The sequence below is a fragment of the Gouania willdenowi genome, chromosome 12, assembly GCF_900634775.1.
Source record: "Gouania willdenowi chromosome 12, fGouWil2.1, whole genome shotgun sequence".
NCBI lineage: Eukaryota > Metazoa > Chordata > Actinopteri > Blenniiformes > Gobiesocidae > Gouania > Gouania willdenowi.
The window spans coordinates 19638021-19657392 of NC_041055.1; the positions used below are offsets into that span (position 1 = coordinate 19638021).

Genomic DNA, 19372 nt, shown 5'->3' on the forward strand with positions numbered 1-19372 from the left:
AGAAACGTCTCGCAGCCAACGTGCTTAGGTCATACACATGCGCCTTTGTTGCCAGACAGTGTCAGGGCGGCTGTTCATGCTCGCAGCTAACTTACATCCTCGGATATAAAGGACTAAAACTGTCTGTGAAATGGTTATCGTGGCGTTTTGACACCACCGAAACATCCCTGCTTTGGGATTAGATCCAACCTCAGTAGTGGAATTTACAAGTGAAGAGGAACTTTGATAAACAGCGAGGTAAACGGATACTGGCGTAGCTGACGGCTAACCACTCGTTCAGAACAGTAACATGTTATTGAGACATATTCTAATAACTTAAGACACATTTTTGATAACTTTAAACAGTCCCTAGTGTAAGAATCCAACTACTTTGTCCGAGTTTTACCAGTTAATGATAGGCTCTGCTTGGGTTTGTGGGAATTAAAATGAGCTGAGTGTGTTTTTCTTTCTGTTTTCAATGATTCATGAAATTTCAGAGAATCATTTCTATGCTTATAGTTTCAAACAATGATATGCGAGGAAAGTCATTAATAGACGATGATTCAATTGTTTAATGGTTTTTTTCTTTACATGTTATAGTACATATTATAGTTTATTTTGTGAATAAACGTATATAGCTGTACAGGACTCTAAGAATAAACTTAATAACGCACAGTTGTATAAATCAATTTGATTTATTCCATGAATAACAAGATCTGTGACAAAAAAAAAAAAAAAAAACATGGCATCCTACGATTCTGGTACTTTTAAACAAAACTATACTGTTCATGGCTACTTCTACATTTTTGTAGGAAATTATAAAATGGAGAATAGTATTTATATAATAATAGTAATCAGAAATAGAATTGTAATAAACAGTTAAGGTCTTTATTCTCCATAGGATTTTCACTGACAGGGTTAACTGAGTCAGTGAAGATGCAGCGAACATGATGGAGTATAAATAATGTTTTATGAGGAGACACTCGACAGCAAGAGAAGTTTAAAGTATACTTTTGACTTGTATTTTTAAGCCAAAGCTGCAGAATCCAAAGAAAAGTCAAAGAGTGGCTTTGGTTTGGATGTTACAGTATTTAAATATTTCTATCATTGTTTGATTGAAAGAAAATGCCCAAATAATTTCACTGATATTACAATAGGAAATTATACTAATGGTGTATATAATCAGTTAAAAAAGCAACTTAATATGTCCCATATTTTGAATATTTTATCTGTACAGGATTATAAACATGTCAGATCCAATGTAAGATCACATTGAAATCTAAAGTGCCGAGTAATAATATCAGGCAGCTTTGTGACATAATGATTCAATTTGCTTACTAAGCAAAATGAAGTGTCCACCAGCCTGTACCTTTCTGTAGGTCATCGTCCTATTTATGTTCATCTGTATTCAGTCTTAAACTAAAAGTTGTGCAGTTATTTCCATGATCTACCTGTGTGTTCTAAACTCCTCTTTTATTTCCGTCCTCCTTACAGCACACATGTCGTCTGCAGCGGAGACGGTGGAAAATGCAACTATTATTTCAGAGAGTGGGGCCCATGACGGGAACCGCTTGTGGATAGGTAACATCGATCCCAAAATTACAGAGTAAGTGCCGTGCTAAACCCACAGGTGGTTTCAGCTTTTAAGACACCTTACTAAATCACATACATATGTTTCCTACCTGATGTTTCTTGACGGTTTCATTTATTAAACTAAACGTAATGGTGGTTGAAGAGGTGTGGGTGACTGTTGAAGATCATTGGTGATTTTTAAGCCAGGGTCAACAAAAGACAGTAAAATTACTGAAGCCGACAAACTGTTGACAGTATTTTAGTTGTTTAACGTCAGTGAAATTAAAAACAGGTCGGCAGGCCAGCACAAAATTAGGTGTGAAATCATGCAGTGGTTCTTCAAGTGCCAGTCTAAATCTCAAAAAAAGCCAATATATCGTCTGGGTTTGTATGATTGATTAAGTGTGTGTGTGTGTGTGTGTGCGCGCCAGTGCCAGTGCGTGTGTGTGTGTGTGTGTCACAGGCTGACAAAGAGCAGACAGTGCTAGGGTGTGTGAAAGAGAAGCAGTGAGGCGCGGAGACCTGCTCCACTAAGGAGCAGCCGTCATTCTTCACTCACCTGCCCTGTTTACTCTCTCCATGTCAACCTGTGTGTGTGTGTGTGTGTATGTGTGTGTGTGTGTGTGTTGTTTAAATACACGGTTGGTGTTTTGGTGGCAGCTGGCACAGGCACAGGGCGTGCATGCATATTAACAGCACTCACACACTTACAAAACTCATGCTTTACCATGCAAACATCTCCATGTTGTGTCATGCGTAGGCTGTGTGTGTGAGGAGCATCCTAATGCAGGTATGTAGAGCGAGGAGGGTGTTCTTTGGGGGTGTCTGTGTGTGCTGCTGGGGGGGGGTTGCTGCTGGGGGGGTCTGCTGGAGAATGTTGGGACCACAGCTCTGCTGGGCGTCTAGACAGGCGTTTCCTTCCCTTTAAAGCCCTGCTCTGCTCTAGCTCTGCTTAAATAGCTCACTGCTGGGCTGTATGGAGGGAAAACAAGAGAAATGGCTGCTGCCCCTGTTGCTGATTGGAAAGATTAATTAGCTCCGAGACAGCTTTGGCAGTGACTCTCTCTGTTTGTCCCAGTGAGCCTGAGTTAAGAGGCAAAGTGCCGTGTGCATCATACCTACCAGGGTTGGGGTCAGTTACAATTGTCATTGCGTGATTGATAATTGATAGTGAATTAATATTATGTACAATTATAATTGTAATTTTAAAAATCTGTTGCTTTCGTAAATAGGGATGTCTCGATACAACTTTTTCACACCCTTGAACCAAGGGTGTGAAAAAGTGACGATGTCATCAGTCCTACCTTTACAGTGATGATGTCATCAGTCCTACCTTTACAGTGGTGATGTCATCAGTCCTACCTTTACAGTGATGATGTCATCAGTACTACCTCCACAGTGATGGTGTTCCACCTTCAAACACAACCTCATTTGACCGTCCATGAAAAAGCTACTTACCCTCCCACTTTTCTATAGCAATACATACTTCCTACGGGCACTGCACTAGTCTAGTTAATAATAATAATTAAATGCGTGGCTGCTCTGTATTGGCAATACAGTATCACAAATATGAACAAAAACTAATTCGAGAGAAAATATTTTTTTAGGGTCGCCAGAAATTCTTGATAAAAAACCGATCACGAGCCAAAAAAGGTTGGGAAACACTGATTCGGCCTTACACCATGAAATAGTCCATTAGATTTTTGAGGGTATCTGTATACTGATCCTGGATCATTTTCCAAAATCACTGTCTCTCATCATTGGTGAAAGCTCAAAAGTTCATATCTCTGTTTTATTAAATGTTATTTGACTCAACAACGTTGGGTTGGTTCTTCATTTGTCCCACAGATTCTGATCTGTTTCTTAAAAAAGTGGAGGTGCCCATACATTTGAACCTACTGTATTACTATCATTATTAATGTGGATAGAAATTTCTTATAAGCCTTCATGGTACCATGATCAGAATAATTGATCCAGGTGATATTTGGCGCTTGATGGTGGTTTGCATTCTCTGAGTGCTCTTGTTTACTTTGCAAATATTATGTTTGTAAACTTTCAGTTTCTTTTATAACATTTGTTATAAAAGATCAAAAAAGTAAAGAGACTTTCATTTTCATGACATTTTTTAAGGAGAAAAGAAGAGCAGATCAGACTAACGATGGAAAAGGTTTAATGGAAATTGTGTATTTTAGAGAAAAATCCTTTACTTTTGTGTCTCTTTTATTTAAACATTCTTGTCTTGCGTCTGTAAGGAGGGTGATGGTTGAAAATCCACTGAGGCTGATGGATTGTTCTGTTTGTTTCTCAGCGTAGAGTCACAGCAGGTGTTATCACAGCTTTCAGCACTTATTCAGCTGTTTGAACGTTCCCCCGCATTGTATAATCCATCACCTTTTGCCTGTCTGCTCTCTCATTGAAAGTCGTGTAAAGCTGTGAACCCAGGAAGTTGTTAACCACCATCGAACATATGCAGCAGCTTATGAGTTTTAGAGAAATCAGGAGGAGACTGCTGATAGGTGTATAGACAGAAACACACATCTCAGCCCCTCCTCTCTGCATAGTTTACATCCTGTGTCTTATCGTTTTCTGGACTCTCACTCTTTCTTCCTTCCTATCCTCCTCTTCCTCGTGCTCCTATCTTCCTCACCTTGCTTCTCACCACTTCTTTTCTTTTGGCTGTGCTGCTTTTTCTGACACCTTTCACCCCGTCATCATCCCACTCAGTGAACTTTACCGTCCCTTCTCTCACCTTTCCAGTCCCTCTCCACTTTGCCTCCCCCCTCTTTCCCGTCCTTTTCTCCGGTGGGTTTTACAGCCCCCAGAAGGAGCAGTCTATTGTGAGCATCCCACACTGCTCTTTCAAGCCTCTGACATCTATATATCTTTATACTCTTGCCTAAACATAGTGTATATTGTGACTACATATCCATATATAACGTATCCATTAACATTCAATGTTCATGATGAGTGCTGGATGAAGTTGACCCCTAGTTCAGCTATGTGGCTGAAAATGCTCTGAAGTCTCGTGCAGGATAAGCCTGCAGGGTGTTGTCTGGGAAAAACTAAAGTCACTGGCGGCGCAGAGCACCCTCGGGAGTCATTGAAGGCATTTATACAAACCATGCTCATTTATGTCAGTGTCACTTTCATTGCATCGCACACAAATCAGCTCTGTAATAAACAATAACAAACTTGTTATCATTGTGTAGGACGTAGAGGTCACTCTGACCTGCACAGGTAATGGTATTCTATTATTTCACACACTGCAGTGCTTGGTTGTTTCAGACCCAGGGGCATTTATCCTGCATTTCATAGCAGATACAGTTTAATTTATCTGCAGCAATAAAAAGAGACATATCTGTGAATTGTTAATAAAGAATAGCTGGGAACTGTAATAATAACTAATGTCAATGGAAAAATAAATGCGGTATCAGAAAGAAAGGCTTTTATCTGGCAAAATAATTACACAAATTATTGAAAAAACACCTTTGAATTGAGTGACAGACAGTTTTACCATCCCACCCGATGATCTCTCAAAGCACACTATAGCTGTATTAGTTTCGAAGTCAGTTTTTTATTTAGGTACTTGGAGTTTAAATATTTTCAATTACATTCACATTGATTTTAATCATATACATTTCTAGAGGATCAGGTGAATGAAAATGCTGTATATAGTTCAAAGAGCTGTATGTTTCTATTTGGCTTTTTATTGATATCATTGTGTAAATGAAACTCAACAATCAGGACAAAAACAATTATTGGAATATATCGGCTTGCATCTCAAATTTTCTAAATGATACATATTGAGTTTTTTTTGGATTATTGAGGTTATTTTCAAGGTCTTCTAATTTTCTTTTCATTTATTTAATTCAGTTTTAAGGTTAACATTTATGTAAACAATTGGTTAATAATGATAAATGGCTCAGTTTTTCCTCATACCTGACTATTGTTCTCAAAAAAAAGAGACTAATAAAAGTACAGTATGTATGATTCGTGTTTATATTGCATTGCTCGACATCAATATCCAGACACTGTTTAAGTGTCATGATAAGGTTTGATTTTTCAATTGGATGCTCACCTTTACATGCCCTATTGTCAAACTTCCCACACAGATAATACATCTTTTTGTTTAGCATCATGTCCACTACCTCTGAAAAACTCACTGTGGCCATTCATTACTGTACAGAAATGTGGGTCAGTTCGCTTTTTTCGTCTTAGTTTTTGCCAGGGAAAAATTTGCATGAACAACAAAACAATGTCAAAAATTATTAGTCGCTGGAATCCCGAAACAAACATTGCATACTAGTTTGTTACGGCCCTGTGGTTGGAAAACACGGCCTCAGACCACAGTTGCTTATGTTATTTGGAAGCTTAGGATCCATCCGTCCTGGAAGTAGCAGCAATCGGAAAACATTAACCAAAGAAAACAGAATTACTACTAAAGTCATTCAGGTTGTGCAATTTACGGTAACATGTTTCGTTCGAGGCCCTTTTTTTTTTTTGTAAATTTTTTTTTACATAAATTCTATTAAATTACAATTTTTAAAGTGATTTTTGCAACCTTATTTACAAAAATGTTTTTGTCAGATTTAATAAATGATTACACTTTAATGAAAGTCTCTACACTTCATCTAAAGAACCTGTGTAGCACTTCAATGAGCAATAGTCCGCGCTCATTTGTCGTCGCCCAGTCAGCAATTGTTGTTTGTGCAGAAAGTCAGTGCTCAGTGGGGATTTGGAGCTTCCTCTGTTTTATTCCCTCATTGTCCTGTTACTGTATCCTCAGCATTGTCTCAATAAAAGATTTACTGACACCGGCCGGTCACACCAGCTGGCCTGCTGCTAAATAGGTGTCACCACTCCAAAGCTGTGGTTGTCATTAGCATTTCATAACAGATTCACAGACTCCACGGTGACTGTTTCACATTCCTAATGCACAATGACACATACCAATTATTGTTGTGTAAATGTGCTGTAATATCAAAACAGGATTCATGCAACCGGGGTGATTCTAAGCTTTTTAGTTTTGCTCATTTTTATTTTGCCTTAGAGCAAATGTGGTAAACTCATTGATCAGGGGCAAAATCTGGCCCTTTGGAGCATCTTAATCGGCCCGCAGGAGAATGTAAAAATGACAGAGAAAACTTGAGTCATTGTGTAAATGAAACTCAATATTTGCAGTCATTTAAACAGTTGAAAAAAGTCAAAATTCCTACAAAATCATTCAATTTTCCTCAAATTTTTTTGTAATATTTCACTTAATTAAATGAAAAGTGGACAGAAAGTCTAGAAATTTAAAGTGAAGAACTTGTTGGGACTCATATCTGTCACTTATTGCTTGGATATGGTCGGTTTTTTACATGTTTTGTATTTTATGTATACGTACAAGTACAAAACTAAAGCACAATAAAATCTGTGGCCCACTTAAGATCAAACTGCTCCGTATTTGGCCCCTGAACTAAAATTAAAATTAACACCCCTGCCTCAGAGGATGTTGGTCACATTGTAAATGCAACAGGTTTTAAAATTATTCTCCATTTCTGTATTTCTTCTGTCGTCTTCATCTTTTTATGTATACTTCATATTTGTATTACTCTTCTCTTTTCACAGGTATCATCTGGTGAAGTTGTTGGAGAAGTTTGGCAACGTGAAGCAGTTTGACTTCTTGTTTCATAAGTCCGGCCCTTTGGAGGGACAGCCGCGAGGCTACTGCTTTGCTAACTTCAGCACCAGAGAAGTACGTAAACTGGTGTTTAACCCATAGAGGGCAGTCACTCTGACATTTTACAACTAAAAACGCAAATTTTTTATTTAGACTAAGATGTGAAGAGTGGAACTAGGATCAATAAGCTACATTACTTCATACCTAATCATCAATGTATTCATCAGAAAAAAGTGCTTTTAGGGTGTACTTATACTGAAAGCATTCTTAAAGTCTGTATAATGCAAATTTAGCAATTTTCTTCTAAACACATTAAATAGGTTATAAATGTATTCCTTAAAACATGTGAAAAGCCATTCAACAATTTATCATTGAATTGTGGAGCTAGGCTTCACAAACTGTTTCAAGTTTTTGTGTTCAGGATTTAATGGGCGGGTCAGAAATCATAGCCTGTAACTGAGCCATCATTAGCATAAACCCGACCCTGCTGCTGAAGAACACCAAACTTCTGCGGTCTCCAGCGGGAGCAATTCGGCCCCTAGCCAAAAACGAACCACATATTCGGACTCGGGGGAATAAAACACATCCTCTGGTGCCACATTTTCAAGGAAATTAGCTTTTTTTTGCACCACGTTTTTGTTTTTCGCCTCTAGTGGGCGGAGTTCTGACTCTACCCGGGAGGGATGCACATATTTGGACTCGGGCGGAGCAGACCTTTCCGCTGACACCTCGTGGCCCGATCCGAGTACTTTTAGAAAACCAATGGGAGAAGCTGGAGCCACTTTCACACTGCTCTCTCCCATATGGTTAGGGTTAATACATGGAGGTGGCGCCCTTTCTGCACGTGGTTCCAGTGCCTATAACTTACACAGCGCCAGCGTTTAAGAGCAGAGAGAAGTGGTTGTTTTGCCATGATTTTGACACCTAATTTTGTATACATAGTGATTTTTTTTCATCTTTCAAATTTGGCTCAGTGGTCATTGACACATGTTTCTGTGATGTGACAAACTCTAAACACAAATTTATTTCTTCTTTACACAGACTTTAATTTGTTCTTACAGATTTTTTTTTTGTATAATCTATTACAGCCGGTTTGTTTGATTCCTAAAGATTATTCCCCTGATTCAAATGAACCACCAAACTGCACGAGTGTGTGTGTGTGTGTGTGTGTGTGCGTGTGTGTGTGTGTGTGTGTGTGTGTGTGTGTGTGTGTGTGTGTGTGTGTGTGTGTGTGTGTGTGTGTGTGTGTGTGTGTGTGTGTGTGTGTGTGTGTGTGTGTGTGTGTGTGTGTGTGTGTGTGTTGTTTTCCCCCCCCAAACACAGGTCTTCAAAGGGGTGCGCTGAGCTCCACAGGTTCAGCAGGCACTATTTGTTTTTGAAGCGTGCCTGGGGAACGTGATAAGCATCTAGTTTCACAGCTAGTGTCTGACAGTGGGACATGCAGCCCTCCCAGTAGGATTGTACATGGGAAGTGTGTGTTTATACTAACGCACTCACACACACTCGTATGTAGGCACGGTTAGATAAAGAAATTCATTAATGTAATTTTGCATCTGAGCTACTTGCATGTTTGATTAGACCCAGCTAAGTTTTAACACACACACACACGCAAAGACAAACGTGGCACAGTTCTAGGCTAGAGTGGCACATCATCAGCTATTATTCTTCCTTCCATCTCTCCATTGTGCCGGCTAATGATTTAATGACACGAGTGTAATCATTAAAGCTGATTTTTAGTCATAATTATAAGGATTCTGTTTCCCTTCTCATGGCTGTTCTGTGTTTGTGTGGCTGCCTACAGGAAGCAGAAAGGGCCATCCAGTGTTTAAATGGGAAGCTGGCTTTGTCCAAGAAGCTGGTGGTGCGTTGGGCGCACGCACAGGTGAGGGTAAGTGTCAACCTTTAGTCCTAAAAATACTAAACAGTGTGTCTAGGGGTGTGCATTGCCATGAATCTGACGATACGAATAACGATTTGCATGTCACGATACAATATGTCCCGATACTAAACAATACTATACTGTATATATCGCAACATCAATAATTACAAATTTCACCTTTACAAGTACAAAATGGTATGAAGTACAGTTAGGGGTGGGTAGGGCGCGCCGAGCAGAGTGACGGAGCGTATGTGGGGAATGATAGAGCGTTTCGTTATTTTATGCGCAGCACTCACTGCTGCCTACAGCTGTTGCTATAAAGTGACGTCAACGTATCAAATGCACATTAAATCCTCCTTGACCGTTCACACTGAGGTCACATTGAAAAAGATCAGATCTGTATCTGATTCAGGACCACATATGAAAATGGCCTAAATCGGTTTGGAAAAAATCGGATTTGGGCCAGATTTTAGTGTTCACACTGCTTTTAAAAAATCAGATCTGGTCACTGGACTCCTCAAAATATTGGATTTGGGCCACATTTGCCTGCAGTGTGAACGCAGCCCTCGTGACCGGGCATTTACGTGCTATGCATATATTAGCACAATTATATGTTTTTTTAATAGACATTTTTTTGGAACGATATGATAGTCACGTGGGGGAAATCGATTTTTTTCTTACACCTTTAAGTGTGACACGTTTCTGATCGTTAATTCTAAGGTCGTGACTGAAGCTGCAGTCCGTGGGCAAATATCACAACATTAGCCAACTTTAAGATAAACATTATTGTGGAAAACTGCGGGCACTTTGGAGATAAGCCTGAAAAGACAAAAGAAACACAAGGAAACGTGTATTTGTTCCTATTTGCCTTGTTTCAATACATCTTTGACAGAGAACACAGGGGTCTAAGTGCTCTATAGGCCTGTCTCTTAACAATAGACAGCCTACTGGCAAAGGGAGAAGGGATATCCTGAATAGTGACGAATCACGCCCTACTCTCACACACTCTCACACACACACAGTAGGTACAATGTCAAGGTCAGTGCTGCTGCCTCTCGCACAGCATGTTGTAAGATAGATCTGCTCAGAGTCGGGAGTATCTACTGATCACATCACAAATATAATGATTTTAATGCTCGATTAACCCTTTTCAATAGACAGCATCAGATGCAATTTATAGTGCACGGTATTATTTGAATTCTGAGTAGGGACAACAATCACCTAAAAGCAGATTAGTCAATAATTACTAGCAACATGTGCGTGTAGATACACTGAAATAGTTTTTTTTTCTGTATTGTCATTTATGTACACAGAGCTTTTAAAGTAGGAAAGAGTGATAAGCATGTGTCAAAGATGCTGTTCATCTTCAACACTAGCAAAAAAAAAATAGCTCTCCACCCTGGAACTGTTGAGACATTCAGAAATCTAGTTTCTTCCAATGTATTTTTAAAAGTATTGTTATCATTATTCGAAACGTCATTAAATAATCGCAGATTTGGTGGCAGCTGGGTTTTATACAAACACATAGTATCCCTATAAGATGACTCTCACTCTCTGTAAAGATGTTGTTTATGCAGGTTTCTATAATTCCCCCCAACAAATTCTGTGTTAAATGGTAGTGGGGCCTATTAGAGAACTGGAATGTACATATTCTGTGTTATTTCTCTTTAATATTTTGCAATTTTAACTAGAACATTTTCTACAGGTTGGGATGTACTGTAGGGCATCTATTTAGTACGTTAAAGGCTACAAGACACTAAAGAAACCTGTAGCAGAAAATCAAACCAATAGACTGTTAGTGTTTCACAACCTTTGGGTGGTAACCCCATGTGGGGTCGCCTGGAATTCAAATCGGGTCGCCTGAAATAAATATATATATATATAATTAATCTTTTTACAAATTAAAACACCAAACACAATCTTAAACAACTGTATTCTATATTTTCACTTTGTCAACAAAAATATTGTTTAATTAAAATTCAGTATAAAAATGTATGATCTTTGTGCACTAATACTGGCTACTCTGCATTTGTAACTCACTATAACAAAAATTCAAATGAATTAAAAGTCTGTAATATCACTTGAATCACAACTCAAAAAAGGTTGGGAACCACAGGACTATTGGTTATTCTATTAGATCAGTGGTTCCCAAACTGGGGTACGTGTACCCTGAGGGGTACTTGAAAACCTCTCAGGGGGTACACAGAAATGTATATTTTAACATTGTAGATTTTCTTTTACATGCACACAGACTTTTTTCTGATCCATCAATAATAATTTGTGGCACAACTCTTTAAAACACACCAAAAAGTGAAGTTCAAATTCTAAAATGAACAAAACATCAGAAATAAATAAAATAAAAAGGCCTAAATTCAAGGTTAATGTTGGACGAGACATAGCAGAGAGTTTAGACTAGTCTGCAGACACAGATAAATAATGTTTAACATGAGCTAAGGGGTACTTGTGATAAGAAATAAAGGCTAAGGGGTACATGTGGCAGTAAAGTTTGGGAAACACTGTATTACATAATAGTGGACGAATGATGGCTTGTACCTTTAAGTCCCTGATGGCACATCTTTGACCTTCGGCTAGGAGTGAAAGTACATTGGGTCAGACCCAAGTGTTATTCCTAATATGGTCAATCCTTAACCCATGACAATGAATAATGAGGGAAACAAGCCAGGCTAGAAATGGTTCCCAGGACTTAGTCTAAAGCAAAGGTGTTCAAATCCAGTCCTGGAGGGCCTCTGTTCTGTATTTTTTAAATATTCTGTTAATATTATTTCCTTATACTCATTGCAAATCAGTGCTGTGAAGGAGGAGCTCATTATTAAATGCATGATAAAAAAAATAATTTAGGGCCTCGTTTGGGCTGATATGGGCCCATTTCTATTCCATATCATGATTTTATATGCCTACCCAGTCAAGAACCACTATTACACGCTCTGTTTTTATAACATTTAGACTATACAGTCCTAATTTGTGATATATATATATATATATCAGTTGAGAATGTGATTTATTTATTTTTTCCCCTCATACCTTTTGTAACTTAGATATTTATACAAGCTGATGTATTTTTAAAAGCCTTTTTATAGAGGTTGAACTTTTCCAGTACATAGGCTTCTGTTGTTTACAGGTTCGATAGGACCTAATGGCTTTGTGTAGGTTGCTTAGCATTCCAACAACGGGCCTTTAGAAATAGGTGGAAGGGCAGTGCCCGGGCCTGGTGGAATAGTCATTGTTTTACATTTATTCTTAGCCATACATGTGATTTAATTCAGCCTGTGGAAGAGTGTGTGGTTGTGCATGTGTGTGCATTCATGCAGCTTCATGCCATTTGATTCTCTTCCAGCGTTATGTCCCCATGAGGGGAAGCTGCTGCTGCTGCTGCTGCACCTTTGACAGCTCTTTGATGTTCATTCACCTCATGTGACCGTTACTTTGTCTTTTGTTTTGTCTTTTTTTTTTCTTCTTCACAGGTTCCATCTAGCATTCTGTGTTGGCTGGGGGAGAGATGGTTGGAAAAGATGGTTTGAAAGGAATGAGTGCAGACGTTGGTTGTTGCTCATCAGCTGCTCCCACTTTATCCTCGGCTCGGCCTTTTTGCTTTTAAGGCCGTGATTAGGAGCTGGATGCGATCACTCGGGTTATGTTTGGTTCGCTGGACGCAGACATGATAAAGAGTGCAGATTTGAAGTTTTGCTATTTTGTTGGAGAAAGCATGAGTTTAGTCTCCTGAGCACTGCTGTCAGTAATTGTTAGGATGTCTGGTGGTTTGTTTATACCTGGTTGACATGATTCATACTTCTTCTCATTGCTGCCCTCTCTTTTTTCCCTGTTGTTTCCTCTAAGTGCATGGAAACACAATTATTGTACTTCTCCACAATAATAAAAATTGAGGTTACATGAGCATTTTTATAGATTATGTAAACACGTGAGGGCCAATGTGAGCTGTATTATGTGTGTTTTCTCTCTAGTTAAATATAGTATATAGTCTTAGGATTTGTTCTGTCTGTGGATTTATGCTCTGCCTGTTATTTCCCTCATTTTGTTTGTCCCTCTCCATCCATCTGTTCACCCACATTTCTACCACTGTTGTGTGGAACTTTCCTTTTCTCCAACATTGTTTACAGAGGTTTGAAGGTTTCCGTAATGAAAAGATAATGCCTTCGAGCCTGGAACCATCGTGCAGCGGCTCAGGAGAGGAAGGATCCATTACAACCAGCCACCTCAGGTTTGCATCAAACACGCTCACACTCAAAAAAAAAAACGCTTTACATTTTTTATGTTCATGGTTTCGTATGCACTTTATAGTTATGTTATAATACATACATCTAATGATGCATTTCAGAAATACCATGTTAAAAGTTAAGTTTTTAAACCAAATGAGTCTCCTATCTGGCCAAGATAATAACAGACTCATACTTGCATGTAGGGTTGTTGAAATTAATGATTTTTCTGATGATTCATCACGATCCAGAAGGTGAACGACCAGCATCGATGTAGGGCATAACATAATCAATTATAGCATTGTAATGTTGCTTCTGGATCTTCTGTCTTCTACAGCAGGGGTTCTCAACCTTGGGGTCGCGAGACCCTGGGAGGGTTTCGCCAGATGCCTTCAAGAAACAGAAGATTTTTTGAAAAATTTGAGCTAATTTTTGCATATTTTTACCCTTTTTCTGCAACTACACCAAACTTGCCATATATGAACCGGTTTTCATCACTTTTCTTGCCCTTTTACTCTTTTTAATGCATTTTTGCTACATTACTCCCATTTCTGTCACTTCTCCATCAAATTTCAATGCCTTTTCTGCACATTTTACCTACTTTAAAGAAACTTTCCACTAGGGCCGTGCCAAAATGTTGATACCACGATATATCACGATGTTTTGTCTTGCAGTATATTATTGATTCACTGGTGCCAAATATCGATTTTTGTTTTTATTTTATTTTATTTATTTTTAGATTTTTAAATTTCAACATGCAAGACATGACGAAAACAATATTTATACATGATACACAAAGATAATGCAGTACATACATATTTACACTTTGCGTGTGTGCGTGTGTGTTAAGAAGAGCCACTGTGCAGTATACACTCTGTTTTACTTGGCTGTCATTCATGTGAAATTGATTGACAATGTTTTGTAATTCCTGTGAAATGGATTCAGTGCATTCAATACATTCTGTATTTCTTCAGTGACACAGATATCATGATGTATTGTGGATGAAATGTCCCGTGATATATCGATTATCACCGCATTGTGATAATATCGTTACTGTTTTTTTTTTTAAAATATTGCAATATGTTGTATTGCGAGGTACCTGGCGATACCCAGCCCTACTTTCCACCATTTTCTCACCTAATGTTACATATGTTGACCCATTATAGCCACTTATAACCTCTTTTCACTATATTTCATGCTTATTTTTACTAACTTAACCACATTCACGATTTGTCATGCCCATTATGTGCCGGTTTAAACTAATTGTTCTTACTTTTTAAATTACATTACGCCAACCATCCTGCCCTTAGTTTTGCCACTTTTAAACTAATAATGACACTTTGGACCCTTTTTTTCCCCTTCCTTTTACCACTTTTTCTGTCCATTTTTGGCCACTTTACATTGCAACTTTTAACCACTTTCTCTGGTTTTTAAAATCAAATTTCACCACCTTTCCACCATGTATTAGTCACTTTTAACCCATTTTATTTCTGATTAAAACAAGGATTTACATCTTAAAGATGACTATATACTATGGAGAAAATAATACTTAACTTCCTGTATACAGTGGATGTTATTCAGATAAATAAATAAATGTGGTTATCACAGATTCATAGGGACCATCATTTTGCTGACTTTATGGATGGGCCCCAAAAATCTCTCCCCTTTATTCCCCCTTATAGATGACCCTGTCTCCACAGGACTGTTCTTTAATGTTCATGTCTGTGTTCAACCACCTTCAGGTACAGTGGGGGTCCCTGGTCTCTGGCACCTTTATTTTGGGGGTCCTTGGCTGAGAAGGTTGAGAACCACTGCTCTACAGGACAATAAAGTTTAAAATGAATTTCAGTGGGCAGCAGAAGTCTGGTGAAAACTAAAATCAGTAGAAAGAGATTAAAGACATACCTAGTAAATTAAAAGGAGATATCTGGACACATTTAGGATTTTATGAACAGAACAGGAGAACGTTTGGTTTCACTTCCTGGTAAAGATGCTGAAGCAACAGTAGGTGCTGCCATCATGTTGACACATCACAGAAAAGTTCATACCCTTTGTAATAGCTAGGATAAGCTTGTCGTGTAGGTATAACTTTTTGTTCATGGACTTCTGTTGCATCAAACTCATATTTAATAGTTACAGTACATTACGTTAGTGAAGCCTAGCAGATTGCCTGGCACAGACCGTGAACACGAGCCACTCCTGAGTCACACAGGTGCTGATGTGATGGAGTGACAGTTTCATATGTTCAGACTTATTGTGATGTTTGCTAACCTTCATGAAGAAGCCTGTTGTAGAGCAGAGGATGAAGCTGCTGACGACTGCAGAAGGATCGCGTTTGGTTTCTAGCTCATTTAGAATGTGCTTTAGCTAAAAGATGCTGTATGGAAACATTATTCTATATATCATAAATTACAGCACAGTTGTAATGCACTGCTTTGTTGAAGGATTTATGTCTGGATAGTGAGGATAAACGTTTTCACACAAATATGTGTAACAGCATAGCTGTACAGTTTATTTTATGTTAATTGGATTTAATGTTGGGCTTTTAAATCTGTGGTTCATTTACAGTAAATATTTCTATGCAGAAGTACGTCTCTGTATGATCTAGATAGACCTTTACAGTTTATTTTGATTTATAGTCTAATAAAAAGACATTTATGCTATTGATTATTAAAGCATTTTTCTTAATAATTAAGAATAGTGATCATTCTATTCACTGATGATAAATTAGAAAACAGAAGATGAAACAGATTGTTCTGCATCGTAACGCATCAATTGAGTCGAATCCTTGAGACAATCACGATCTAATGGTGAAACCAGTGAAGATGCACAGCCCATGGAACACATGGCCAGCTGTTATATTTATTAATTTGGTTGAATTGTAAGTGAAGAAGCTGCAGTGAGGCCTTTCTTAGGCCCTGGAAAGTTTCCTCTTTGGCCTAAATCAAGCAGGCCTGAATTCGGTATCGCCATGGAGAACTAAAGAAAGAAAGAAAGAAAAAAAAAACACACATCTGGACTTACAATAAATAACGGTTACAAACAGTCAGTGTACTGTGTTTTCACAGTCTTGCTTTTGAAAAGTAAATCTCACTTTAATAAAATATTGTGTTGATTTCCTGACACTGTTTGATTCTAGGAGAAGTAGGATCATCCTTATTTCTGGTATTTTTTTTCCTTTACTCCTTGTCACACTTTATGGTAACAGACACTTTTTGTGAAGCATGAAACGCTCTTTATCCTCTTACAAAGTGTGATTAGGTGTCACATTCAAAGAGACGCTTATGTTAAAGCTTATGCTGACTTTTGGAATAATCCAGGCAACGTTGTCAATGAAGTGTTCGCTCCACCACAGACACTTTAGTCACTTTAGTCGGTGTCTGTTGTCCAAAGTGTGAATAATGTTTCAGGCTCTCTGAATTGTTAAGTGTATAGGTTAAAGTCCAGTTCTCTGTGCAGCAAAGAGAGAGAATACAACCCCTCTCTCACACTCAGCCTGTAATCACCCCTTTATCTTCCTACAAAGCTACTCGTCCTTTCCTTCCTCCTCTTTAAAGCAGCTTCATTTTTTCATCAATCTGCACCATTAAGCTTCCCGGTGTCCTTTTTCCTCCCCTTCTCTCTTCTATTTGTACACCAGCGTTACCCCTCATTTCTCCCCTGCAACACAACAGGTGAAGCTGTCCCAACGCCTCCTTTTTCTTCCTCTTGACCAGAGCCAAAATCTATTTCACTCACCCTATAAAGTTCCAGCACTAGAATTTTCCTCTTCTCGTGAGCCTCGTTGCTAACCCCTTCCCTCTCTTCTCTCCATTTCTCCCCCTCTTCGATCGATCGTAGCACGAGTGCCAAGATCCGCGCCATCGAGGCCAAGCTCCAGATGATGGAGGAGAACCCAGATGATAACTACTCGGGGCCGTCGGCCTACGTTTACAACAAACCTCCAGAGAGAAAACGCTGGGAGCCCTACTCTAAATCACACCACAATAACCAGAGCAGACCCTTCCGAAAGTTTCGGAGATGACCCATCCTCCCTCGTAGTCTCAAGTCCCTCGTTCCTCCTCCTCCTCCTCCTCACTGTCCGTAAACTGCACCTCAACTCCCACGTCTCATAGATACCATACAGACTTTACACATCCTGTCAGGGAATTAAGGATTTGGAAGTTGATCCTTGGATGCTTTTGCCACTCGACACGACTACGCAGATCACAGACAAATGCACAAAGTGTTTTGTGGTTCATTCACGTCCCAATTTAGAGTTTTATTAGTTTTATTATTTACAGAGATTTCAAAGCCATAGATGACTGCAGCGCAGAGGCTCCTGTTTGTCACTTCAGCAGATTTAATAGAGATCACTTATAGTTGTATGGTCACGCCTTCTTTACTTTCAGATAACATTGTTCAATGAACAAATGTTGTTTTAAGTTGGCGTACTTTTGAGTTTGTTTGTTTGTTTTTATTTCAACCTGTTATTGGATTGTCGTAAAATCAAGATTAAAATCGACAAGCCAAACCAGTCAGTGATACCCATAATGTATTGTGTGTGTGTGTTTTGTTTTATTTTTTCATTTTTTAAATTTCTCTGTGACCCATCATTCGCTTTCTTTACAGCTCTTTTGCTGACTTTTTATGGCATGTGAGTGAATTTCATCTTATAATGTACTGAATTAAAGGTCATTGAATGAATCTGTTTTTGTGCGTTTTTCTTTTTTTTTTCTTTTTTTTTTTAGAAAAACAAGGTGAGATTTTCAATAATGATTAGTTGGATGATGAGATGAGTAACAACATATCCAAATTAAAAATAATCTGGGATCAGAGTAGTTTTGTGGTCCTCAGATATCACAGAATTAAACAATCCAACAGAATATAATACTTGTTTTACAACACGTGTGTATTTGGAGATCATGATGTTCATTTAAACTGGATAATTTATAGAAGCTTTCTGGACTTGTAAAAAAAATAATAATAATGGAAACTAACTTATTGCTAATTTTGACCTTTTTTCTTTTTTTTTTTGTTTTTTTCATTGAGCTAATAAACTGTAGATGATTTATTTGATTTTTTCTGATAATGAGAAAAAAAGTTCAATGGAACAGAACCATTTTCAGGGCTGTGAGGCCTCACAATGGAAGTTCTTACTGATATACACGCACTTTTCCACCATTTTTATTCAACGTTTATTGTAGAATCTGACTGAAAACGAGCTCCAAACGAAAACGGGTGATTTTTGTTTTTATTTTTATTTTTATTATCTAATATGAAATTTTGTCCACGGAATTAATGTATTTCCTAATTTCTTCAAAGCCTTGTTATAAGTTTTTGTTAAGTTATTATTGATCTCTCTAAACCACAGATTTACATCAGTATACATCATGTAATTAAGTTAATAATCTATCCAAATAGGTCCGTACAAGACAAGTTATTTGTTTAGGACTTAAGTTTCATACTTTGATTTTTTTTTTATTATATATATTGTTTTTGTCAGTCTACTGTATTTTATCTTTTGATGTAAAATGTTTAAAATTCTTATTATTCATATTAATAATTAAATTAATAATAATTTTCCAAATGTTAAATGAAGCTTTGCAATTATTCTGGCTTTTGCAATATTTGCGAACTAAGCTGTCCGCCATTTATTTAACCTTAAAAAAAAAAAAAAAACAACGAAGAAAAAAAAAACGAGAAAATGCATTTGTAGATTTCATACCTGAACTACTTCATTTGTTTTCGTTTCTTATCTTCTCTTTTTGTGTTGAACGCGTGTAAAACATCAATAGAAAAACACACAGTTGATATATTTGTGAATACACGCGTGTTAATAATAATGATTAATTCCTGTTTAAACTCAGTGGACCATCAAACAAAAATGTGTCAGGATTTATATATATATATATATATATTTTTTTTTTATTTTTTTTTTACTCTGACTATTTGAATTGTGTGAGATATCAAGCATCCAGCCACAGTTTGAGTGAGTTCCAGTCCTAACTGGTCCAAATGTGTCCACCCTTCTCACGCACATAAACCTCTGCTCTCACCCTCCCCCTT

At 37.9% G+C, this 19372-nt stretch overlaps 1 protein-coding gene across 2 annotated transcripts; it reads left to right on the plus strand.

Annotated features, from left to right (window-relative positions):
• The first annotated feature begins 49 nt into the window (after nt 1-49).
• rbm18 (RNA binding motif protein 18) lies at nt 50-18010 on the plus strand. Of its 2 annotated transcripts, none has more exons than XM_028462732.1 (6): nt 50-237; nt 1474-1585; nt 7162-7288; nt 9015-9101; nt 13229-13329; nt 17165-18010. In XM_028462732.1, the coding sequence occupies exons 2-6, from the start codon at nt 1479-1481 to the stop codon at nt 17346-17348; spliced, it is 606 nt and encodes a 201-aa protein (XP_028318533.1). In that variant the 5' UTR covers nt 50-237; nt 1474-1478; the 3' UTR covers nt 17349-18010. The 2 variants fall into 2 exon arrangements, with proteins under 2 accessions (XP_028318533.1, XP_028318535.1); XM_028462734.1 differs by having other exon boundaries at nt 9015-9095.
• The last annotated feature ends 1362 nt before the right edge of the window (nt 18011-19372 follow it).

Coding starts and splice junctions, on each gene's coding strand:
- rbm18 (XM_028462732.1), top strand. CDS start 1,479: ATGTCGTCTGCAGCGGAGACGGTGGAAAATGCAACTATTATTTCAGAG. Junction 9,102..13,228: donor GGGCGCACGCACAGGTGAGG/GTAAGTGTCAAC, acceptor CATTGTTTACAG/AGGTTTGAAGGTTTCCGTAA. Junction 13,330..17,164: donor ATTACAACCAGCCACCTCAG/GTTTGCATCAAA, acceptor GATCGATCGTAG/CACGAGTGCCAAGATCCGCG.